Raw genomic sequence first — 25246 nt, 5'->3', positions numbered from 1 at the left:
CGCGAGCTCGCCCGGGCTGGGGCCGCGGGGCGCTAATGGTCGCAGACGAGTTCGCCGCCCTGGGCCGGGAGGCGGCTCAACGCCGTGACTGCCGACCTCCGAGACCGTTTACCTCAGTGCGGCGTGTGCTGGCGGCAGCCCGCGCCGCCTCCGAGCAATAACCGCGCCGCCACCGCTGCTGCCGCCGGCCCTGAGGGAGCCGGTCCCGGCCCTCCCGCGCCCCGAGTCCCCGCTGCCCTCCGCATGTGAATGGCGCCCGCCCCGCTGCCGCCCCATCCATGTTGAGGCGCGAACAAAACCCAGACGGCCAGGTCCAAGCTTCCCAAGCTTTATTTATTGCCAAATTTGGGCGGCCTCGCCCGCACGGCACCCTCCGAGCCCCCGCCGCGTCTGCACCATCCCGCGATGGCGTTTCTCGTGTTTTTCTTTTCTGGATGATATAAATATTGACTGCACACTCCTGCTTGCTCCAGGTTTTCTCTGGGGTCCCAAGAGCGCAGTGGCCTTGGGGGAGAGGTGAGGGTCCTGCCCTCCGGCCGGGCCGCCAAAGCGGGGTGACCCGAGAGCGCAAAGGCGGCTGCGACGTGAGCCCGACCCCATAGCCCCCCTGCCACCCAGCAGCTCCCAAACACCCCTCACAGCCACAGCTCAAATCCACCTTTTATTTTTTCTTAAAAAAAAAAAAAAAAAAGGAAAATGGAACCAACCAAACTAAAAACCAAAGCTGCCGCGCGGCTTCCAGGTGGTGCTGCATGCATGGCGGGGTCAGGAGCCTGGTCTCCACACCCGCCAGCTGGTGTGCCGCGGGGCCACCGGATGGCGCTGGGCGCCCTGCGGAGCACGAGGCCACGGGCGGGGCCAGTAGTCTCCACGTAAAGTGCATCGAGGCGGCCTCCCTCCTCCCTCGCCCGCCCGGGAAGGCTCCGCCCGGGGCTGCAAAGTCAACAAGCCGCGTGCACTGCCGGGCGGCCGAGGGGAGGGCTGCGCCCGGTCCCTGCTGTCCCCCTGCCCGGCCCTGCAGGGTGCTCCGGAGGTCCTGGGGCGTGGTCGGCACAGAAGCATGGCGGCCACCTCTCCGGGAGGGCGGGTGGGACCAGCAGGAAGACTGAGGAGGGCCTGGCACGGGCACCTGGACACGGGCTGCAGGGTGGAAGGAGGACGGAAGAAGTCAGCCTGGGCACCGGTTCTCGGCTTCCCGTGGGCCCCTGGGAGGATGGAGAAGCTGAGGTGCAGTCATGGGGCTACCGGACTCCTGGGGGGCAGCAGGGAAGGCCACCCTTGAGTCACTCCCGGGGTACATTAAGTGTGGCCTCTTGCAGTGGGGCCTGGCGGACTCTGACGCTGGTGGATGGGCTGTGGGCGCCCATTTGGGGACAGACATGTAACTCAGGCGGTGGCCCCCAAAACCTGGGAGAGGGACTGTGGCAAGGCAGGGGCTTCAGCCTCAGGCCCCCATCCACCCCACATCCTCGGCAGGTGACAAGGGTCTCTGACACCTCTGGGGCTCCGTCTCCCACCCAGGGCTGGGGCTGCGGCTGGGAGAGGAGGCAGGCACACAGGGAGACAAAGGGCAGCGTCCCGCGCGACTCAGCCTCATCCAGACTTGGCAGCTGGCTCAGAGCCTGGGGCACCCCGGCAGGGTCATGGAGGCCGCGGCCCCTCCCCACCACCCACCACCCACCACCCACCGGTGCTCAAAAGCCTCTGGGCTGAGCCCAGCGTAAGCCTTTCCTGGGAGCAGCCCGGGCCTGCGGAGGGGGCGCCAGGCCCAGGGCAGGGTCCTCAGAATGCACCCACTCTGAGAGGTGGCTGTGAGGATGGCACGCCCCCCCAGAGCCCCGCCACACGTAGGCCTCCGTGACCAGGCCCCGAGATCGCACCCTCAATGGCGATTGCTACGTGGCCAAGCCACCCAAAGGCCACATGGCAACTACGCGCAGCCGTGTGACAGTCACCATGACTGGCGCGGGCTATGCTCAGGGCTGGCTGTGGCATCCATGCGTTCTCCCCACATGCCCCACCCGGGCCCCGCCGCGTCCCACCTGCAGGTGGCCACCCTCACTGCTGCTTGCAGGCCGACAGTCGGCGGATCTTGCTGCTGGCGGAGCAGGCCTTGCGGGCAGGGTTGGGGGCCCGGCCCTCCGCCTTTGATTTGGTGCTCAGCTGCGCCGCCTCTGTGCCGTTCATACACACGGCCTTGGGGAGGCCCCGGCTCTGTCCATTCTGACTGGCCTCCTCTTCTGGGACCTGTCCTGGGAGGGAGACGGCAAGTGTGGTCTGAGCTGAGGGGTGCACTCCCAGAGCCGCAGGGACCTGGCTGGCCCCCACCACAGGGAGGCACTTACAGCTGCGGCCCAGGCCATGCCCACCCCCGGGTTGGGCCCAGGTGTCTCCAGCCTGAAATGCTACCCCCCAGCAGCTCTGGGAAGCACCTCCCGGGGCTGAGCCTCCCACAGATGGCCTGGGCAGGAGTGTCCCCTCCACCCCATCTGTTGCACCTGCCATGGCCCCAGGTGGGACCCCACCCAGGTACTGACTGCAGGGACCTCCTGAGTAGGAGGCAAGCTGACAGGGCAGGACCCTCCAGTGCTTCCCTGGGGCACCCTGGCCCATGGTTGGTTCTAGAGGCGCAGGAGCCGCCACATGCTCACCTGTGAGGACACAGGAGGGCCACGCTCAGGCCAGGCACGCAAAATGCCAGCACAGAACCATGCGGGGAGTAGAGCTCAGCCTGCCAGGGCCCCCAGCTGCCCCCAGTCCCTGCCAGCCACCAACCATCACCAGCACCCTGGTGAAACCCACAGGCCTGGGGCTGCCCACCCTGCTGTCCCTGCCAGGAGCCGTGGTGGCCGGCGAGGACCCCGCGAACACACTGGCTGCCGAGCCATCCCCGAGGCCCCTCCTGGGCGAAGTCAGTGGGAGGCTGCCCCGGGCTGCCCCAGAGCTCATGTGCCCAGTGCAGAGCCCCAGCTCTGAGAAGGGACCAGTGGCTGACTCAGCAGCTTCCAGAACTTGCCACACACCCGCCCCCATGTGCACAGGAAGTCATTGGCTTTAAAAAAGCACCTTGGGCCGGGTGCGGTGGTTCATGCCTATAATCCCAGCACTTTGGGAGGCCGAGGTGGGCGGATCATGAGGTTAGGAGTTTGAGACCAGCCTGACCAACATGGTGAAACCCCATCTATACTAAAAATACAAAAATTAGCCAGGTGTGGTGGCGCGTACCTGTAATCCCAGCTACTCAGGAGGCTGAGGCAGAACTGCTTGAATTCGGGAGGTGGAGGTTGCAGTGAGCCAAGATGGCACCACAGCACTCCAGCCTGGGTGACAGAGAGAGACTCTGTCTTCAAAACAAAACAAAAAACAAAACAAAACAAAAAACTTTGGTGAGGAGGCACCAACTGCACCCATAGGTCTGAGCTTGCGCCCAGCCCGTCTCTGGTGGGGCAGACCCCATGGACAAGGTGCCCCAAGCTCTGCATCAGTGGGCACAGCTGCCACCGGGCCCTTATCCCACCCCACACTCCTGTCTGCACTGGTGCCCAGGAACTAGCCCAAGCCCCTTCCCTGGGCTCTGGGTGTTGGCAGCAGGACCCCCATCCTGGGTAGGGACAGGTGGGGCCAAAGTGGAGGCACGCAGGGGTCGATGCAGCAGACCAGGCCGAGTGTGGAGGACGGCCTGACCCAAGGGCGCCAGGCTGTCCAGCCCCAATGCAAAGGGGCTGTGCAGGTCAGGGATGGGGCTCACACTGAAGCCTCAAGTTGAGCCTGTCCCCAGCATCTGAGCAGTGGGAGGGGCGTCCACCTGAGTACCCAGTACTGAGTACTGAGGACTCAGCCATGCTGAGTGGTCCGGCGGCCCTTCCCCCTGCTGGGCACTCCTTCCCGCCACCCACAGTGGGCTCAGCAGGGTCATGAAGCATCATAAAAAAGGTGGCCCAGCCCCTGCCCTCCTCCCAGGCACCTCACCCCAGGGCACCCCAGGTCTCACACAGGCCTGAGGGTCCCCAGGAGGGAAGCCAGTGCCGGGTCCTGGCTCAGGGATCCTGGCCTGCAAGGGTGGCCGTGGGGGGTCAGCGTGTGGTCCATGTCCCAGTAGAGACTCTGGCGACCTGCCCGGGCTGGCCCTGCCCAGGATTTGCCTGGCTGCCCATCTCAGGGCACCAGGGCTCTGAAAGGCAGAAGACCCTGGGCCTGGGGACAAATTGCAGCCAGGCCCCAAGGATGGGCGCCATGAGGGGCCCCCACCTCCCAGCACACCCTGTTGACCAGGGTGCCCAGCAGCGCCTCCCACCCCAACAGACCAGACGCAATGGCCGCAGTGCTGCAAATCCAAGAGCCCAGGAGTCGAGACCCTGTGACCCTGGGGGCCTCACACACGCTGTACCCTCCTGGGGGGCCCCTACATGCTGCATCCTCCTGGGGGGCCCCCCACACTGTACCCTCCCAGGGGCCCCCCAACACACTGCACCCCCCCGGGACCCCCATACAGTGTGCTTTCTCGGGAGCCCCCACACTGTACCCTCCCAGGGACCAGCTACTGAGCTCAGCCTAGGGGTTTGCTGAGGGACCCAGGAGTGCTGAGGGACCTAATGGGGGGGCTCTCTGCAGGGCCCCCACTATTCTGGGACCCTTGGGTCCGGGGGTGGACCCTGTGCAGTGAGTCCTCACATCCCAACCTGCCTGGCGTACCCCCCTTCTCAGGCCGGCCCCTGCCCACCACTTCCCGATGAAATAGTAAAACAGAAAGCCCCCTCAGGCTCCAGCCCGAGCGCAGCAAGCATCCACCTGCAGATACACTGCAAAACTCTTTATGACACGGCCCAGCCCCGGGCCGAACACAGCCAAGATGGGAGCCTGGTGGGGAGGGGCTGGCTGCCAATGCAGGCCGCCCCTACGCTAAGGCCCTGAGCTCCTCCTCAGGCACTACTGCGGCGCCGGCCGCGAGACTTCCTCTCCTGAAAGGTCTGAGCCCTCGCTCTTCTGTGAGCCGCGCTCCGCTCTAAGCCCTGCCTCAGACGCCTCCTCGCCACCTAGGGAAGAAGGGCGGCCAGCATCAGGGCCAGCGGGCAGGCCTCAGGGACGACAGAAGGGAGGGCCGCTGGACCCTCTCATGCCGGCTGTCTGAGGGGCCACCCTGCACCCTGACTCTCACCTACCCTCCCCTGACCCTGGGGCTCCCCCGCCTGCTCCCGCTGGGACTCAGGCCAAGGCTGGTGGGCAGTGCCTGGCTGGGCAGCACCCAGATCGATGCCTGAGTAACCCTCCTGGCCAGACATGCCTGGGCTGGTGCCCCCATGACCCCAGGCCTTTCAGCCGTGTCCCAGCAGTCCCCAGGGCGGAGGCAGCCTGCAGGTGGGCTGGAGGCTCTGGGGACGTGGAATTGGCCACCAGAGGGCAGAAGCTGTCCTCGTTGCAGACAAGCAGGCACCCTGCTCCCGTGGGACGTCCCGGCCGAGTCAGCAGAGCCGGGCAGGGGCCCCCGCCGGACTCACCGGGCACCGTGAAGTCCTGAGTGTAGATGATGTCATCCTCGATGTCGAAGAGGTCCTCGTCCTCGTCTGCGCCATGCAGGTCCTCCAAGTACGGCACCACAGTCATGCTGCGCCACCGGTCCTTGGTGTCTGGGCTCGGGGGAATGGGCACCGGTGCCTCAGCTGGAGGATGTTTCTTCCGGAACCAGCTGCAAACGCCCAGAAGCAGTGGCGCCCATCAGGCTGGCACCAGGGCAGTCCAGCTGCCCGACCCGGTTCCTCCGTGCCCAGTGTACCTGCCACATACTGAGGAGCTGGGACCAGGCCGTGCAAGGGGTAGCTGTGACCACAGAAACTCAGCCATGCCCTCCAGGAGCAGGCAGGCTGCCAGGACCTCAGTCTGTAGCCCTGACCTCACTCTAGGCCTGACAAATGACCCCTCGACCCTGAGGCCTGACCCCCTGGCCCAGCCCCAGGCCTGTCTCCCAGGTGGCACTCAGAAGCCAGCACCCACCAGATGGATGTCAGCAAAGGCCAGAAGGGGGTCTGGGGGGCCACGAGCACATCCCAGCCCAGGAGGCTATCGGGGGGCAGCCCCAGTCCCCGCCAGGCTCCCAGCTGCCCCTGAGCTGTGCAGAGACCCCCAAGGCACAATCAGCACCAGCAACTCAGGAGTCCGGACACTCCCACTCCCACAGCCAGTCTCGGTGGGTGGCCTCGGGGCTCCAGCAGAGGGCTCAAGGGCCTCCAGGGGCTGGTGCAGAGGAGCAGAGCCCACGAGGTGAGGGAGGCAGCACTGTGGGGCCTACTGACCCCACCCACCACTCTGTCTTCCCTGTCACGGAGCTGGGGGTCCTGGGCTGGATCCCAGCCAGATCCTGCTGCTGGGAGCCCCAGGAGGAGGAAAAAAGTGAGGCTCTCGCCAGTGTTCAGGACGGCTGTGCCCTTCCCGGTGCGTCTCCACGCCTAGGGCAGGGACGGATGCACATCCTCACTCAGACGCCAGCTTGGACAAGGCCTGGGTCTGGCCAGTAACAGGGCACTGCCCAGAGACCCCACTCGGGCCCTGAGAACTGCGGGCGCTGCACGGGGTCTGGCCCCAGCCCAGCCTGGCACCCCCACCACGCCCTGCTCTGGCGCCCACTCAACCAGCTGCCCACATGGCCGGCCTCCCTGCAGCCTCGGCCCCACTGTCCCCAGGGTCCGCTCACCTGTGCTGCCGGATCTGCCGGATGGAGAACCTCTTGGCCGGCTCGTACTCAAGCATCCCTGAGGAGAAGCCAGCGAGGAGCCAGTCAGCTGGGCACAGGCCCGAGACCCCACCAACCGTCCCCGCCAGCCCAGCCTCCGTTGTCAGGCCCTGGGTGATACCTGGATGCTCCTAAGGGGGGCCCCGTGCATAGGTGGTCTCCCTGACAGAGGCCACTCCATGGGACATGCCGGGGACAGCCTGTGCGCGGCTGGCAGGGAGACAGGGCTGGGCTGGACGGCCAGGGCGGTTCCCTTCTCCCAAGGCCACTGGGCAGATGGACAGACAGCCAGTGCCACCTGCTGCCACGTGCAGAAAGTGCAGCAGGACAAGCCTGACAGACCCTGCAAGCCAGGGAGCCCCCGAGAGCGGGGCTGGGAGAGGCTCAGGGCAGCACTGCCCTCTGGGGTGGGAATTCAGAGGGCGAACAGGGCCCAGAAGCAGGGTGGAGCTGAGGGACCTGGCAAACCAGGCCCTGGGGGGAGGCCGGCCTCTCCACTCCGTCCTCTCAATGCCTGCTGGGGTCTCGGGGCCAATAGCCCCCCCACCTGACACCCCCAACCCTACATTTCGGCACAAAAGCCCCGCCTCCCTGGGGCTGTGGGCAGAGGGACGAGGCTCCCACCTTTCAGCAGGTCAGAGAGCGGGGGGCCACAGTCGCCTGGGATGGCGTAGCTCCCCTTCCCGATGTTCTCAAACAACTTGTAGATGTTGTCCCCTTCGAAGGGGTACAGACCCGTGGTGATGTTGTAGCTTCATTTCGAGGAGAAGTAAGAAAAGCGTGGTCAGTCAAGGTGGTTGACATGCTAAGAGCCCCAGCTCTGCCCCGGGGACGGAGCCCTCCTGTGGCTGCTGGACCACAGGCCCTGCGGACTCAAGGACACCTCTGTCTTCACCACCTCCCACTAGTGGAGGCTACGGGTAGGAGGGGTGTGTCCTCTGGACCCACCCGGGGAAGGGGCCTGGAGCTGCCGTCACCCGCCCGGCTTCCCCGTGGGGCTCTGGGAGGAGGGTCGGCTGTGCCACTCTGTGAAGATCCCTGACGGGCCAGGCTGCACTTCACACGGGTGAACCACCATCTGCCATGTGAGTTACATTTCCACAAAGTAAGCACCCCCCAGCGGCTGTGGCCAGAGAGGGTCTGGGCTGGTGGCCACGCCCTGCGCCCACAGGCCGGCAGCTGCCCAAGACACAGAGGCCCCTCGGAGTGTGCGTGCGGTGAGTGTCGGGGGGCCGGGGCACTTACAGGGTGACCCCAGCCGACCAGATGTCCACCTTGAAGCCGGAGAAGGTATCCAGGCCGTTGGCAATCTCGGGCGGCTGGAAAGCCGGGGAGCCCTGGCTGGTCCGGCAGGTGTCATCCGCCGCGAACGGGTGCAGTGCCTGTGGCGGTGCCGTGCAGCCCTCAGGGAGTGCCCGGGAGGGGGCGCCCCAGGGCCCCCCCTAGCACGTGCCTACCTCGGCCACGCCCAGGTCGGAGATTTTGAGGGTGCCACCGGTGGTGAGCAGCAGGTTCCCGGGCTTGATGTCCTTGTGCACGATGCCCTGGCTGTGCAGGTACTCCAGGCCGTCAATCAGCTGACAGAAGTACCTGCGGGCAGCACACACCTGTCTTGGGGCCGAGGCCTCCCTGTCCCTCACAGGGGTCCCCTTTGCAGCCGCCTGGGAGCCTCCCAAACACCACAGGCCCAGCTGGGAAGTCACAGAGGTCCAGGCACACAGGACAGAGGAAAGGCTGGGTCCAGCAGGGAGCCACACCTGCGCCTGCAGTGACCACCCTCGTCTCCAGCCGAGCCACATCTGGCAGGGCCCCGGATGTCCACAGGTCTCATTTTCCTGTGGGCCACAGGCTGGCTGCACCCCAAAGTCTTGCTGGAACAGCAGGCCCCTCCCTGCCCCTGCGGTCCTGCAGCAGCAAAGGGCCCTGACTCTGAGGCCACCAGACCTGCATCCAGGAGATCCGGTTGGGGCAGGCGGCTACCAGCGACGGGCTGGAAGCAGGTCGCTGGCCTCAGGCAGCAGGCCCAGCAAAGATGGAGGCGGGAGGTTGGCAGCAGCCCTGCCTGTGGATGCCACACACGGGGGACCCCAAAACTGTTTTTAAAAACTTGGGCCTTCACAAGGCCGGGCGCAGCGGCTCACGCCTGCAATCCCAGCACTTTGGGAGGCCGAGGCAGGCGGATCACGAGGTCAGGAGTTCGAGACCATCCTGGCTAACATGGTGAAACCCCGTCTCTACTAAAAATACAAAAAATTAGCTGGGCGCGGTGGTGGGCGCCTGTAGTCCCAGCTACTCGGGAGGCTGAGGCAGAAGAATGGCGTGAACCCGGGAGGCAGAGCTTGCAGTGAGCCGAGATCGCACCATTGCACTCCAGCCTGGGCGACACAGTGAGACTCCGTCTCAAAAAAAAAACAAAAAACAAAAAACAAAAAAACTTGGGCCTTCATGTCAATGAACATCAGACAAGCAAGCAGTGTGGCCACACGGAAAGGAGCCTGCCCTGCCTGGCCCCAGGCCCCCGCCCCACCCTGGCCCCTGCCCCGCACACGCACCCGTGGGCCTGGCACACTGGGAAACGCTTCTCCGGCACGCTGTCCAGCATTTCCTGCATGCCACACACGCAGTACTCCATCACCATATACGTGGGGCGCTAAGGACACACAGCTCAGGGGGCGGCCCCACTCACAGGCCTGGGGAGCACGGGGCCAGAGAAGGGGCTCTGGAGGGACCCTCTGCACCCACCCTGCCCCTCCTTGGGACCAAGGCCCGCCCTACCCTCAGCAACCCCTCTGAAAAGGCCCAAGGGGCCCCAGCATCCCAGGAGGAAGGAGCCTACGGGGAAGTGGAGGACAGGGCTGACTCTTGGGGCCGCGTTCCTGCGGGGCTCACGTCCCCCACCTCACCCGTGGGTTGGGGATGGTGCCTCCTGGACGTCCCCACAAGCAGGCTCAGGTCCACGCAGGACGGGCCCAGGGCCCCTGACCGCGCGGCTCAGGGAACACAGTCCCAGCCTCAGGACCACTTCTGGCTCTTGCTCTGGGCACGGGGCCTCAGGAAGCAAAGTCCCCGTAGGGAGGCTGTGCCCGTAAGACCCATGGGGGGCGTCCACAGATGACACGAGGACACGCCCAGCCACGACCAAAATGGCCCACAACGCTCAGCCTCCATGGCCTGTCTCGGGCAGACCCTGGCCACAACCCTTGTTAGCCTGGGAGAAGGCTATGAGGAAAAAGGGTCTTGACACCCCACGGGCCCAACACACAGGGGCCGGGGCTCAGGGCCCCTTTCAGCAAGCTGCCCAGCCACTGCCACCATGGCTGACTTCCGAGGAACCAGGGAGGGTTGCTGCCCTCATGTACCAGTCTCCTTCAAGGAGACAGGAAGGGGAGCAGGCCTCGGGGCAGGCGGACCCAGGGCCCCAGCCCTTCCCACGGAGGCCCACGGCCCCAACACCGGAAAGGATATATTTTCTGCTTCTCTTCGTTGTACAGCACATCCACCAGCTGGATGACATTTCTGTGCCGTAACCTCCTCAGCAGTTGAATCTCCCTGGGACAGAGAGGACAGGGGTGCATCAGCCAACCCGACGTCAGGATGATGATGGCCTGGATCCCTGGAGTCGGCCTCCCCATCTCCCCACGGAAGTGCATACCGCCTCCCTTCCCTAGAGAGAAGCTGTGAGTTCACAGTGCTGGGAAAGGGCCCTGCAGGGGCCACACGTCCAGGCTCAGGGCCGTAGGGGATGGGAGCACAGCACCCTCCAGTCTGTCATCAGCCGGAAAGGGCTTTGGAGGACACAGTTAGGACACTCTTTTTTTTTTTTTTTTTTTGAGATGGAGTCTTGCTCTGTTGCCCAGGCTGGAGCACAGTGGCCCAATCTCAGCTCACTGCAACCTCCGCCTCCCGGGTTCAAGTGATTTCCCTGCCTCAGCCTCCCGAGTAGCTGGGACTACAGGCGCGTGTCACCACAGCCAGCTAATTTTTTGTATTTTAGTAGAGACAGGGTTTCACCATGTTGGCCAGGATGGCCTCGATCTCCTGACCTTGTGATCCGCCCGCCTCGGCCTCCCAAAGGACACTCTTAATTAAGCTTTGTAACTCAGTAGCAGTTTTGCTTCCTAGAAACCAGACTATTGCAATGGTAGCACAGATGGAGCCCAGACTGTGGCAGGAGCCAGGGTGAGTTGGAGCCCTGGTGATGGCTCCGTCACACGGTACAGTCCCCCGCTGCCAAGGACTCCCAACTCCGAGGGTCCCACTCCTTGGAGGGTGGGCCGCGGGTGAGCTGGAAGGATGGCCCATAGGAAGGGGCACCCGGAGATGGAGACGCCACAGAAAGAGATATTGCGGGGTCCTGCCACACCCACCCGCCTGCACAAGGGTCGGGCCCAACAGGCCACAGAGCATGGCCCCCTCCGCAGGCCACAGAGCACGGCCCCCTCCGCAGGCCACAGAGCACGGCCCCCTCCACAGGCCACAGAGCACGGCCCCCTCTGCAGCTGCCGCCCTGTCGCAGACACTTCATTTCTCCCAGCACTACAGGAGGCCGAGGCGGATGGATCACCTGAGGTCAGGAGTTTGAGACCAGCCTGAGCAGCATGGCAAAACCCTGTCTCTACTAAAAATACAAAAGCCAGCCGGGCGTGGAGATGCGTGCCCGAAGTCCTAGCTACTCGGGAGGCTGAGGTGGGAGGATCACTTAAGCCTGTAGTTACCTGTGATCGTGCTACTGCACTCCAGCCTGGACAACAGAATAAGACCCTGTCTCATAAAAGAAAAAATAAAACAAAACAAAAAAATGACGAGCCAGGCCCTCACACCCAGTGGGTGGGCGTGGAAGTATCTGCAGCTTCTCCAAAGGTCCGTTACCCTGTGAGCCAGCAGCTCCACTCCCAGGTACACACCCTGAGGAACAGTACACGCCACGCAGAAACAGAGCACAAGATGCTCACAGCAGGACGCACAGCAGCCGAGATGTGGAACCACCCAGGGGCCCTTCCACAGATGAGGATCAGCACAGCCCATCCACGCACTTAACACGATTCAGCCACAAAAACCAGTGAGGCTCTGACTCGAGCCACAGCCTAGATGCACCTTGAGGATGTCACACTGAGAGATGCCAGACACTAAAGGACACACAGTGTGTGGCGCCTTTTCTTTTTTTTTTTTTTTGAGACAGGGTTTCCCTGTCGCCCAGGCTGGAGTGCACCTCCCAGGCTCAAGCGATCCTCCCATCTCAGCCCCGCAAGTAGCTGGGACTACAGACGTGTGCTACCATGCCCAGCTAATTTTTGTATTTTAGGAGAGACAGTTTCACCGTGCTGCCCAGGCTCGTCTCGTTCCAACTACTAGGCTCAAGTGATCTGCCCACCTCGGCCTCAGAAAGTGCTGGGATGACAGGATCTCATTTTTTTTGTTTCTTTTCTTTGAGATGGAGTCTCACTCTGTCGCCAGGCCAGAGTGCAATGGCATGATCTCAGCTCACTGCAACCTCCGCCTCCCAGGTTCAAGCGATTTCTCCTGCCTCGGCCTCCTGAGTCACTGGGACTATAGGTGCCCGCAACTACGCCCAGCTAATTTTTGTATTTTTAGTAGAGATGGGGGTTTCACCATGTTGGCCAAGATGGTCTGGATCTCTTGCCCTAGTGAGCCACCGCGCCCGGCCGAAAGGATCCCATTTCTATGCAATATCCAGGACAAGCCAATGCAGAGCCAGGAAGTGGATTCAGAGTGGCCAGGAGCTGGTGGAGGGGATGGAGAGTGACACAATGGGAATGGGGCTTGCTTTTGGGGTGACAGAATGTTCTGGAATTAGAAGTAGTGGTTGCACAGCCGTGTGAATGTACTTAATGCCACTGAATAGTACACTGTGAATGAGTGAGTTATACAGTATGCAAATTCCATCTCCACAGTTTTTTTTTTTTGTTTTTTTTTTTTTAATTCTTAACAGGAAGCCCAAGCATGGAACATAAAAAACAGCTGGGGGGCCGGGCACGGCGACTCACGCCTGTAATCCCAACACTTTGGGAGGCCGAGGCGGGAGGATCACCCGAGGTCAGGAGTTCGAAACCAGCCTGGCCAACATGGTGAAACCTCGTCTCTACTAAAAATACAAAAATTAGCCGGGCATGGTGATGGGCGCCTGTAATCCCAGCTATTCCGGAGGCTGAGGCAGGAGAATCACTTGAACCTGGGAGGCGGAGGTTGCAGTGAGCCAAGATCGCACCACTGCACTTCAGCCTGGGCAACAGAGCAAGACTCCATCTCAAAAAAAAAAAAAAAACTTGGAGTGTCGGGGGTGTCCCGTCACCCAGCCTTCCCCACCCCCAGCTCAGGGCTCCCGTCACCCAGCCTTCCCCACCCCCAGCTCAGGGCTGCCTCTTGCAGGAACCCTTGGCTCACCTCTCCCTCCCAGTGCACCAGGCCCAAGGCTCACTGCTCACTGCCCTCAGGGCAACCTCAGAAGGCCAAGGCCTGGGCTCTGCCACGGCTGCAGGCTGTGCTGGGGCTGGGCCTGGACAAGGGGCCGCCAGCTTGGGAAGGGGCTAGGAGAGCAGGATGAAGGGAAAGGAAGGTGGGTGATGGGGACAGGGGCACAGACGGACACAGTCCCCCAGAAGAGGAGCCAGTGAGCAACTGGTTCCGGCCCCCGGCTGTGCCTGGTACCCTGCCGGGCTGCCCAGCCCTGAGAAGCGTCCCCCACTTCCACTGGTCGCCGCGGGCCTGGTCTGCTCGCTAGGAAGCCCTGCGTTTCCGTTCTCTCTGGGCTATGTGGTGGTGGCACCAATTCCCAGCAGGGCCCAGCAAGGTTATTTATAGAGCTGGCCGGGGCCTGTGTCCACAGCCTGGCAGGCGCCCAGGGCATTGAGGGGGACGCTGAGGGCGAGGCTGGGCCCAGCAAAGGCCCCAGGGCCCAGCGCCTTCCTGCCTGCCAGGCTGCTCAGGAAAGCTCGGGGTGGGCCTGAGAGGCCTGGCTCAGCCCCAGATCCCCTTGTTCCCCAGGGCTCTGTGTGCCACTAACCTCCCCCGCTGATGAGGGTCACAGGCCATTCCTGGGAGGCAAGACTTGCCTTCTATTCAGAGGAGATGCGGTGGTGGGGGGCGGGGAAGGTGCTGTTTTCAGACACCAGACGCCAGATGCTCGGACGCACAGGCCCCAAGAGCCTGATGCTCCACCACAAGGCGAAAGCACCCCCTCCCTCGGCAGGAGCCGGCTACCGGCAGGGAAGGTGGCCCAGGACACTGTTCCAGCCTCCTCAGTGGGGCTGAGGGAGCCACGGGCCCTCAGGTCCAGCACCGCTCTTGCCCACCTCCTGCTGCCTGTGCAGGGACCACCCCACACCCACCCAGGCTCCAGCACAGTCCTAACCCTGAGGAGGGGCAGTGAGGCCAGGGGCTCAACCTGCATGCAGCCTCAGAGCCTCGTGGGGGCCGCTCGGGAGGCTGCACGGCCCTAAAAGCAAATGAGGGTGGAGGACTCCCTCCCGGAAACCTCCCTGCGCCGGCCACCACCTGCCAACACCACGTCTCCCCCACGAGCCCTCATTCTACAGATGGGGAAACGGGCACAGGAGGAACCCACCCTCACCGAAGGCGCCTTGCCCTGCCTCCACCTCAACGGCAACCCTTCACAGCAGCAGGATGCACGGCAGCTGAACGTGGAACAGCCCAGGCACTCCTGAACAGGTCAGCATAGACCGAGGGACACTGGGTTGTCTGTTTAATTAAAAGGGACCAAGGCATTCTGCGCAGGCACGTGCATTCCCTAATTTATGCCAGTGGAGGAGTAGGGGTGAAGCCGCCCCCCGCCTGGTGGCAGTCACCTCTGGGATGCTGGGGGCACATCAGCTTCTCTAGATTGCCAGGCTTCCTCTGACGTCTCCAGCCAGAAAAAGAGCAGAAGAGGAGACCCAGAGAAACCTAAGAGCTTGGCAAGGAACAGGAAGAGTGTCCAGAGGGGAAGCCCGGCTCTTGGGGCATCGCCAGCCGCTCCGAGGTGCCACGTTAGGGACCCACTGGGCTTGCCCAGGCAGCGTGGACTGTTTAGCTGACTTGTTGATTAACAGGACAGGAAATAGGAAGGAGACTCATAAATGCCACTCAAGCTCACAGAGAGGTGGGGGTAGGAGCCTCCGTCTGCCTAGAAACAGATCATACAGGGAAGAGATGGGCCCAGCCCTCGCCCCGGCCTCCCACGGCTCAGAGCAAGACTGGGAGGCACATGGAGACCCAGGAACTCCCAGCTCCAGATCCGCATGCCCTGGTCCCTGAATCCCTCCTGAGGCGGCTGAAACAAGGCCCTCGAGGATTCGAGAGGGACGCCGGCTAAGCACACGTGCACTGAAGTTAGGTGCCCTAACGTGGCACCTCGGAGCAGCCACGATTCACAGGCAGAGGCGGAAGCAGCCCAATTGTCCACCACAGATGAGCGGTCAAACGCAGCACGGCCCTCCACACACTGGAACGTGACACAGCTGTGAACAGCAGCGAGGCTCAGACCCAGGCCACGGCGCAGATGCACCTTGAGGACAGCACACTCCGTAAGACAAGCCAGACACAAAAGGCCACGCGGTGTGTCATGCCACTCATATGAAATGTTCAGGACAGGCCCAACCAGAGGCAGGAAGGGAATGCGTGGGTGCCGGGACTGGGGAGGGAATGGGGAGCGATGGCTGATGGAGACAGTGTTTCCTTCTTGGGTAACAACAATGTTCTGGAAGCTGATAGAGGTGACAGTTGTGCAACTCTGTCAACGTACTAGATGCCACTGAATTACACACTTTAAAAAGGTGAACTTGGCCGGGTGCGGTGGCTCAGGCCTATAACCCAGCACTTTGGGAGGCTGAGGCGGGCGGATCACGAGGTCAGGAGACTGAGACCATCCTGGCCAACACGGTGAAACCCCGTCTCTACTAAAAATACAAAAAAATTAGCCGGGCATGGTGGCGGGCACCTGTAGTCCCAGCTACTCCGGAGGCTGAGGCAGTAGAATTGCTTGAACCCAGGAGGCAGAGCTTGCAGTGAGCCGAGATCGTGCCACTGCACTCCAGTCTGAGCGAGAGCAAGACTCCGTCTCAAAAAAAAAAAAAAGGTGAACTTTAGGCCCAGTGCTATGGCTTACACCTGTAATCCCAGTACTTTGGGAGGCCAGGGAGGATTACTTAAGGTCAGGGGTTCAAGACCAGCCTGGGCAATACAGCGAGACCTTGTCTCTGTAAAACAAAAAATAAAAAGGTGGGCCAGGCGCGGTGACTCATGCCTGTAATCCCAGTACTTTGGGAGGCCGAGGTGGGTAGATCACAAGGTCAGGAGATCAAGACCATCCTGGCTAACACGGTGAAACCCTGTCTCTATTAAAAATACAAAAACAAAATTAGCCAGGCGTGGTGGCAGGCACCTGTAGTCCCAGCTTACTCGAGAGGCTGAGGTGGAGCTTGCAGTGAGCCAAGATTGTGCCACAGCACTCCAGCCTGGGGGACAGAGCGAGACTCCGTCTCAAAAATAAATAAGTAAATAAATAAATAAAAGTTGAACGTGGTGAAGCAGTGGCTCATGCCTGTAATCCCAGCAGTCTGGGAGGCCCAGGCAGGCGGATAGCTTGAATCTAGGAGTTTGAGACCAGCCTGGACAACATGGCGAAATCCCATCTCTACAAAAAACTAGCCGGGTGTGGTGGTGCACATCTGCAGTCCCAGCTACCTTGGGGGCAGGAGGGTCACCTGAGCCCAGAGCTATGATTGCGCCACTGCACTCCATTCTCGGCGATACAGTGAGACCCTGTCTCCAAAAAAAAAAAAAGCTGTTAAGAAAATTGAGTCTAGGCCGGGCGCGGTGGCTCACGCTGTAATCCCAGCACTTTGGGAGGCCGAGGCGGGCGGATCACGAGGTCAGGAGATCAAGACCATCCTGGCTAACACAGTGAAACCCCGTCTCTACTAAAAATACAAAAAATTAGCTGGGCGTGGTGGCGGGCACCTGTAGTCCCAGCTACACGGGAGGCTGAGGCAGGAGAATGGCGGGAACCCCGGGGGGCGGAGCTTGCAGTGAGCCGAGATCGCGCCTCTGCACTCCAGCCTGGGCGAAAGAGCGAGACTCCGTCTCAAAAATAAATAAATAAATAAATAAAAATAAAAATAAAAAAAGAAAATTGAGTCCAATTTGAGCAACACGGTGGCGTTTGTGGGACATACGGGCCGTCCAGCCGCCTCACTGATTCCTCGACAGCTACAGCAGCGCCGCAGATCCTGGGCGAGGAACCAACATTCCAGGCCCGCCCCAGCTGGCTGGGCACCGGAAGCCCACTGTGCGCGCAGCCCAGAACCCCCAGTGGACCCATCACCCCCGCTGTTCTGCGGCTGCCCAGCCCCTGAGCTCCCGCTGGGTCTCAGAGCTGTCCCTCCCGCTGCCCAGAGAGGGGCACAAACAGAGGCCTCGAGGACACCCAGGCCTCACATGGCTGGCGCAGGGGCCTGAGCAGATGCTGGGACCCCATAAAGGCCGCCTGGGATGTAAAGACCTACAAAGTCCAGGACTGACTCCCAACTCGCGAAAATCCTCTTTACTATAGGCAAGCATCTGCCAATCATCGCCGCAACCACGTACACTGAGTGCCGCCCACCTCCCACCTCCTGGCTGGACACCACGGGGGCGGTGCGGATGGGAGAGCCACAGCCGGGATCTGGCCCCGTTTCCTACGGCAGCGGTGATTTTCACATTTCCAAACAGGTAGAAAGAAAAGACACGAAAGCACAGTGTTTTGCAACAGGTGGAAGTGACAGGAAAGGGGAGGGCCGTGGGACGCTGCCAGGCTGTGTGCTCACGGCAGCCCTGGGTGCCTCTGTGGAGGCTCCACAAGGCGGGCACACTCCCTGCCTTCGAGCCCACTCTCACTGGGGTGGAAAGGGGAAGGGAGGCATGGCGGCCTTCTGCCCGCCCCCGTACAGCACCCCCCCGCACAGCCGCCCCCGCACAGCTGCACCGCACAGCGGCACCCGCAAAGCCGCACCCGCAAAGCCGCACCTGCACAGCCGCCCCCGCACAGTTGCCCCCACACAGAACCCCACTGTGGGCTCCACAGCAGCAGCCAGCCCTGCTGCCCCCCGAGAAGCACAGGGAGCGGGGCTGGATGCAGGCGACCCCTTCCAGCCCTTCTCTGCTCCACTCTAGGAACCCACTGTCTACCAACAGCCTATGGCACTGATTTATTTTAATTAATTGTTTTTTTTGAGACAGTTTCGCTCTTGTCTCCTAGGCTTGCCCAGCCTGGAATGCAATGGTGCGATCTCGGCTCACCGCAACCTCCGCCTCTCAGGTTCAAGCGATTCTCCTGCCTCAGCTTCCCGAGTAGCTGGGACTACAGGCGCACACCACCACACCAGGCTAATTTTTGTATTTTTAGTAGAGACGGAGTTTCGCCATATTGGCCAGGCTGGTCTTGAACTCCTGACCTCAGATGGAGTAGCTGGGATTATTGGCATACGCCACCACATCTGGCTAATTTTTCTATTTTTAGTAGAGACAGGGTTTCACCATGTTGGCCAGGCTGGTCTCGAACTTCTGACCTTGTGATCCACCCACCTCGGCCTCCCAAGTGCTGGGATTACAGGCGTGAGCCACCATGCCCAGCCCCCGGCCCGTTTTTTTTCTTTTTTTAGACGGAGTTTCACTCATTACCCAGGCTGGAGTGCAGTGGCGTGATCTTGGCTCACCGCAACCTCTGCTTCCCAGGTTCAAGTGATTCTCCTGCCTCAGCCTCCAGAGTAGCTGGGATTACAGGCGTGCACCACCACACTCAGCTAATTTTGTATTTTTAGTAGAGACAGGGTTTCACCATGTTGGTCAGGCTAACTCCCGACCTCAGGTGATCCACCCGCCTTGGCCTCCCAAAGTGCTGGGATCACAGGCGTGAGCCAACATGGCCAGCCCTCTTTTTAACTCATTGATGCTTTTTGGAACTTTCCTATTTCTAATAAGATTATACTTTTTGCGGGAGAGCGGGATAAGGCACGGACTCCAGGGCTGCCTTTCTGGGAAGGAAGGGAAGGGACGGGGACTCATGCCCGGCTCCATCTGCCCCAACCCACCCCCTTGGCGATCGCCCAAGCTTTCCACACCAACTGGAGGACCGGACGCCTGAGGCTTGTCTGGAAGGTTCCAGACACTCGCTGCGAGACACAATCTGAGCGGAGTTTATTAAGCTTCCCACACACAAAGGAGGCTTTTTCCCTGTAGCGCTGGCAGCAAGGCTAGCCAAGGCCTTGGGCCTCAGGGCTGGGCAGTGGACACCCCTTCTCCTTGACAGCACTCTGCACGTGGCAGCCTCCAGTCAGGACGCACAAGCTCCCAGAGTAGAGGGACCCCCTGGCAGCACCCAGGGGGCTGGAGGAAGTGCAGTGGCTCCTAAATCACAGCTGCAAGCGGGGCAGCTCCTGATGGTAGAGACCAGGAAGGGACAGGGCTCACCCCTCATCCCAGGGGGCCCTGCAAGGGCAAAGCCGTTACACACTCAGGGCCAGGATGAAATTGGACGCTGAACACTAGTGAGAGTGCATCACTCACTTCAAGGCCAGTGGGGTCAAGCTGTGGGTAGCTGCAACGCACAGTCCAGTCCAGGTCCTGCCAACCCCTCTGCCTCCCTGCCTCCGTGTTCCCTCCTGTTCTCCCAGGCACTGGGCGAGACCAGGTTCCTGCAACCCTCTGGCCTGTCTCCACCAAGACCCTCAGGCTCTGCACCCTACCATTCAGGTGCTCACCTGAGCTCCCAGGACCTCCTCCACTGACTGTTCAGGAAAGCAAGGGACTCACACTCACAGTCAGGCTTCCTCCCCCCAGCGTCTGTCTTCCCATTGACCCTGCATATACATTTGTCAAAACTCAAACCAGATTTTTTTTTTTTTTTTTTCAGGACAGAGTCTCGCTCTGTCGCCCAGGCTGGAGCGCAATGGTGCGATCTCGGGTCACTGCAAGCTCTGCCTCCCAGGTTCCAGCAATTTTCTGCCTCAGCCTCCTGAGGCAGAAACCACATCCAGCTAATTTTTGTATTTTTAGTAGAGATGGGGTTTCACCATGTTGGCCAGGCTGGTCTTGAACTCCTGACCTCAGGTGATCCGCCCACCTCAGCCTCCCAAAGTGCTGGGATTACAGGCGTGAGCCACCGCACCCAACCCCTAAGCGTGGGTTTCTGACTGCTGGGAGAGAGGCTGTCACTGGCTCCTTTAGAGGGCACCTGCTACCCCCAGCACAGGCTCTGCCCAGCCCCTGATCAACCCATCTCACAGAGACCAGGCACGGGCAACTGCTCCACTGACCCAAGGCACTGGCCACGCCTTCTACCCCTGTCCAGACTGGACACTGAGACATCAGAAAGGCCCCGTGGAGACATGCCCTTCCCAGCCGCTCCCATTTAACCCCGACTGCTCCAGCTCCAGAGTACAAACTTCAGAGCCTGTGTCCCTGGTTTCTGCATGTCACAGCCTGCATGCTGATTAAGACGTGTGTTGGCCGGGCGCGGTGGCTCACGCCTTTAATCCCAGCACTTTGGGAGGCTGAGGCGGGTGGATCACGAGGTCAGAAGTTCAAGACCAGCCTGGCCAAGATGGTGAAACCCCGTCTCTACTAAAAAAAAAAAAAAAATACAAAAATTAGCCGGCCGCGGTGGCAGGCGCCTGTAATCCCAGCTACTCAGGAGGCTGAGGCAGGAGAATCACTTAAACCCAGGGGGCGCAGACTGCAGTGAGCCAAGATCACTCCACTGCACTCCAGCCTGAGCAACAAGAGTGAAACTCTGTCTCAAAAAAAAAAAGGCTGCGCGCGTTGACTCACGCCTGTAGTACCAGCACTTTGGGAGGCCCAGGCGGGCAGATCACGAGGTCAGGAGATCGAGACCATCCTGGCTAACACGGTGAAACCCCGTCTCTACTAAAAAATACAAAAAATTAGCAGGGCGTGGTGGCGGGCGCCTGTAGTCCCAGCTACTGGGGAGGCTGAGGCAGGAGAATGGTGTGAACCCGGGAGGTGGAGCTTGCAGTGAGCAGAGATCACAGCACTGCGCTCCAGCCTGGGCGACAGAGCAAGACTCCGTCTCAAAAAAAAAAGAAAAAAAAAAGTATGTGAGCCCCAGGGCCCCTGAGCAGGAGGGAGGTGAGAGCAGACATGGCAGGAGCCCCTCCCCGGACCTCCGTCCAAGGTCATGGTGCCCTGCCCTGCGCAGGGTGTCCCTGCCAGTCCCTCGAGGCCCAGCCCAGTAGATAAGGTCCTTTCTTGGAAACAGGAGGCAAAGTTTTGAAAGTTAAGAGGGCTGGGAGAGGGGCAGGGCCCGCCAGGCGGCGGCAGGTGCAGCGTGTCTGGTTGCGATAAGGCAGGGACACCCCCCCCTCCCCCACCAGCCGGGAGAGGCTCAGGCCGGCCCGTGCTGCCCTGGGTAGGAGCTTCTCCGCGCACAGATGCAGAGGCGTCCGGGATGCCCAGCGGCAGCCCCGTGCCTGAAGAAGTCAGTTGGAAAAGTAAGGTCTTCCGGATGCAATTCGGGAGGGAGGCACAGTCTCCCTCCGGCAGGGCTGCCAGCGCCGGGGGCCAGGGATGCTTCCAGCGTCACATCCCTGGCAAATGAGGAAAGGCTACGTTTCCCTTCTGCTGACTGATAAGCCGGTGCAAACAGTTATTTTTGGCAGCCCAGGGTTCCCCTCTGACAGGATAAACAAATCACATTTCGCCTGGCCCCGGTAACGGCCACACACTGCGCAGAAAACCTGCTGGCGGCCGCACACAAACTCTCGGGGCCCAAACAAACACAGGCTGATTCCACTAGGCGTCTCTGCTCCTTGGACAGCTGGGGGAGCCACGGGGCTAGTCTTAGGGCGCTGGGGGCCGCTCCCTTCTCAGGAGGGTTTCGCTACCAGGGCATTTTAACTGGAGTCCAAGAGCCCACGCAAACGCACGCCCCGCTGCGACAACTGGCCCTGCCTGAGTGAAAGTCCGTAACGCAGGCCTCCAACCACGCTCTCCCTGGCACGGAGGACACAGGCGCCGGACGGGTCCAGCTCAGGGTGTTAAGAGGAAGTAAGGGAGGGAGGGAGGAGAGAAGGAAGACAGAACCATCCGCACAGTGACTGGCCCGGCCCGGCCCCGACCCCAGCAAGCCATACTTACTTCTTCACGTTGGCCTCCCCGTTGGGGATCCTTCTCAACTTCTTCTTCTTGAGGATCTTGACCGCCCTCCTGCACAGCGTCTCCGAGTCCAGCACCTCCTTCACCTTGCCGTAAGAGCCTTCCCCCAGCAGGTCCCCCATCAGGTACTTGCCGATGAGCTTGGCCCGCTTGCGGCGCGGCTGGTAGATGACCTCGGTGGAGTCGATGCGGTGGATGAACGTGTCCATACCCACCGACATCAGCTCGCCCTCCGTGAACATGCCCAGCTGCTGCGGGTCCACCACCTCCATGCTGGACCCAGGATCCCGGAGTCCCGCCGCCAGCCCTGAGTCCGCGGGTGAGCGGTCCTTCCTTGTGTTCCGACTTCCCTTCTCCAGAATTTTACAAACAAAAAAGAAAAAAAAGGCAACAAAAACCCCAAAAGGAAGGGGAAAACCCTTCTTCCAACAGAAACGATTGTCCTACACGTCAGTCCCGGCTGCGAGTCCGAGCCCGGTGCAGGGTCTGCGGACCGGCGGGCACCGGGCGTCCGGGACGGCGGCTCAGACGCGAGTTCCAGTGGGACCCGGGCCTCAGAACTGGGAGACGGCCCGGTCAGGGTCAACTTCGTCCTCGGGGGCGCTGGGGAGGCCGGCCGGGGCTTCTCAGTGCTAGGTCATCCTCCGGGGACCTCAGGCCCACGGACAAGCATGAACACGGCCGAGCGCGGTCTTCTCCGGGCTGCCCATCCCACAGGCCGGGTCTGCGACGTCGCTGCCCCCCGCGACCCCCACACCTGGAGAGCCCAACTTCGCTGGGGGCGTCTCCGGCGACGTCCCGGTCCCACCGCCTGTCCCAGGCGCAAATGCCCCGCCGCGGACGACCGAGCGGACCTCCCGGGGGACGCCGACTCCCGCCGGCCCGGGCGAGCGTTCGGGGGGCTGGGGGCGTCCAGGCGGCCTCCCGCCGCGGCCAACAGCTCCGCTCACGGCTAGTCGCTGCCCGGCGCCCGCGAGGGCCCGCACTGGGCGCCCCCCGAGCCGGCCCGCGACCCCCGCGGTGGTCGCCGGGGCCCGGCCGGCGCCCCCCTCTCCGCAAACGTCTGCCCGAGCGCCCGCCCCGCCCCGAGTGCCCTCAGCGTCCGGTCCGCGGGGCTGCGCGGCGGCGGGGGCTCCACGGGGCTCCGGGCGGCCGAGGCGGCGCAGGCCGCAGGCTGCGGGCCGGGGAGTTCCCGAAGGTGCGGGGCCCCGGGCGGCGCGTCCCCCTCGCCGCGGCCGCCGCGCGTCTGGAGGAGGCGGAGCGGCGAGGGGGGCCCAGCCCATCCAAGGCCGCAGCAGTAAGTGCCGCCACCCGCACTCCCTTCGCTGCCCCGCGCCTCACTCGCGGGCGCCCCGGGCCGCCTCCCCCTTCCGCGCCCGACACGCCACCGCCATCTTGTTTACCTCCCTCCCCCTCCCTGCGCCGCCGCGGACGCCGCACGCCCGGCCGCAGGGCACGCCTCCTCGCGCGGACGACGTGCCCACCCGTTGGCTGAACCTGCCATCCCCGGCCCTCTGCCCGCCCCGCCGCCGCCAACGATTGGAGCGTTTGGACCCGGCCGGGCGCCCGAGCGGGGATTGGTCGGCGCTTGGCCCCGCCCGGGGGGTGGATACAGCGCGGTCATTGGCCCGCGAAGACGTCCGTCATGGGCAGGGGGCGGGAAGCACGCATGGGGAGGCGAGGCCACGGATGTGACCTCGGAGGGGCTGGGGAAGGGGGTCGTAGGTCACAGGTGCCAACGGCCTCCCTGAACGGCCGGGGGGTGGGCTCAGCTCGGTGTGCGGGAGCCTGGGCTCGCGGACCTGGAAGAAGCGGGGCCACCCCTGCCAGAGCCCCTCCCCCGGATTCCCCTTTGGGGCGAGGTCAAGGGTCAAAAAGTAACCCAAAGTGGCCAATTCCAGTCAAAAATCCTTGTTTTGGGCCACTCTTGGGCCAGGGGAGAGAGAAACGCACAGGGCGGCCTCTGCCCTATCGGAACTCACGGGGGAAGCCTCAGGACAGCGCTGGGACGAGCCCAGCGGGGGCTTCTGGTGAAAAACAAGAGTTGCCAAAATATGGCTTGATAAGATTGAAAATATTGAACCCTCCTGTGCTAGCCCCGTGCTTTCCACCTTTTCCTGCACTAGGGCCAGGTTGTTCTGCTGGAACAAACTATCTTGCTACAACCTCCACCTCCTGGGTTCAAGCAATTCTCCTGCCTCAGCCTCCCCAGTAGCTGGGATTGCAGGCGTGGCCACCACGCCCGGCTGATTTTTGTATTTTTAGTAGAGATTACAGGTGCGTGTCTGTAATCCCAGCTACTCAGGAGGCTGAGGGAGGAGAATCGCTTGAACCCGGGAGGCAGAGGTTGCGGTGAGCCGAGATCGTGCCATTGCACTCCAGCCTGGGCAACAAGAGCGAAACTCCATCTCAAAAAAAAAAAAAAAAGGCCGGGCGCGGTGGCTCACGCTTGTAATCCCAGCACTTTGGGAGGCCGAGGCGGGCGGATCACGAGGTCAGGAGATCGAGACCACGGTGAAACCCCGTCTCTACTAAAAATACAAAAAATTAGCCGGGCGTGGTGGCGGGCGCCTGTAGTCCCAGCTACTCGGAGAGGCTGAGGCAGGAGAATGGCGTGAACCCGGGAGGCGGAGCTTGCAGTGAGCCGAGATTGCGCCACTGCACTCCAGCCTGGGCGACAGAGCGAGACTCCGTCTCAAAAAAAAAAAAAAGATCTCTCCCAGAAAACTGAAGATAAAGGAACACTCCCCAACTCAAACTTATTTTGGTATCTCTTTTCTGTACTGATTGCTGGCTCACACCCCAACTTCTTGGGATCTGGAGATACGCTGGATAACTGGCATCGGTAGGTCCCACACCCCTTCAGAGAATTGCAGGACACATGGAAGTGACTCAGGAAATACTTGGTGACCATTACAGAAAGAATCCTTGAAGATGGATTCTCGGCTCAAAGACCACCCCCTCTGGTTCACGCCTGTATTCCCAGCACTTTGGGAGTCCGAGGCGGGCGGATCACGAGGTCAGGAGATCGAGACCATCCTGGCTAACACAGTGAAACCCCGTCTCTACCAAAAATACAAAAAAGTACCCGGGCGAGGTGGCGGGCGCCTTTAGTCCCAGATACTCAGGAGGCTGAAGCAGGAGAATGGCGTGAACCCCGGGGGGCAGAGCCTGCAGTGAGCCGAAATCGTGCCACTGCACTCCAGCCTGGGCGACAGCGAGACTCTGTCTCAAAAAAAAAAAAAAAAAAAAAGCCACCTCCTCCAAGAACCCCTCCTAGTCATTCTCTCAAGTGCCTGGACGGAGATGTGCTGTGAGTGTGAACTACACACGGAATTTCTTTTTTTTTTTATATAC

General features: G+C 61.7%; 1 protein-coding gene across 3 annotated transcripts; it reads right to left on the bottom strand.

The window, feature by feature from the left end:
• Nucleotides 1–312: 312 nt before the first annotated feature.
• On the bottom strand, nt 313–23174 carry STK11 (serine/threonine kinase 11). 3 transcript variants are annotated; one of them, XM_055248143.2, is made up of 10 exons: nt 21872–22844; nt 10190–10273; nt 9277–9366; nt 8182–8314; nt 7970–8106; nt 7349–7476; nt 6686–6743; nt 5496–5683; nt 2043–2247; nt 313–1140 (listed from the first exon to the last, which is right to left on the bottom strand). In XM_055248143.2, the coding sequence occupies exons 1-10, from the start codon at nt 22159–22161 to the stop codon at nt 942–944; spliced, it is 1512 nt and encodes a 503-aa protein (XP_055104118.1). In that variant the 5' UTR covers nt 22162–22844; the 3' UTR covers nt 313–941. The 3 variants fall into 3 exon arrangements, with proteins under 3 accessions (XP_055104118.1, XP_055104119.1, XP_055104120.1); XM_055248144.2 differs by lacking the exon at nt 313–1140 and having other exon boundaries at nt 2046–2252; nt 21872–22837; XM_055248145.2 differs by lacking the exons at nt 313–1140; nt 2043–2247 and adding an exon at nt 4796–5033 and having other exon boundaries at nt 21872–23174.
• Between the last annotated feature and the right edge of the window lie 2072 nt (nt 23175–25246).

This window comes from Symphalangus syndactylus, chromosome 17 (genome assembly GCF_028878055.3).
Source record: "Symphalangus syndactylus isolate Jambi chromosome 17, NHGRI_mSymSyn1-v2.1_pri, whole genome shotgun sequence".
Lineage (NCBI taxonomy): Eukaryota > Metazoa > Chordata > Mammalia > Primates > Hylobatidae > Symphalangus > Symphalangus syndactylus.
Note: the sequence above shows the minus strand (reverse complement) of the source record. Positions and strands in the feature narration are given on the sequence as shown.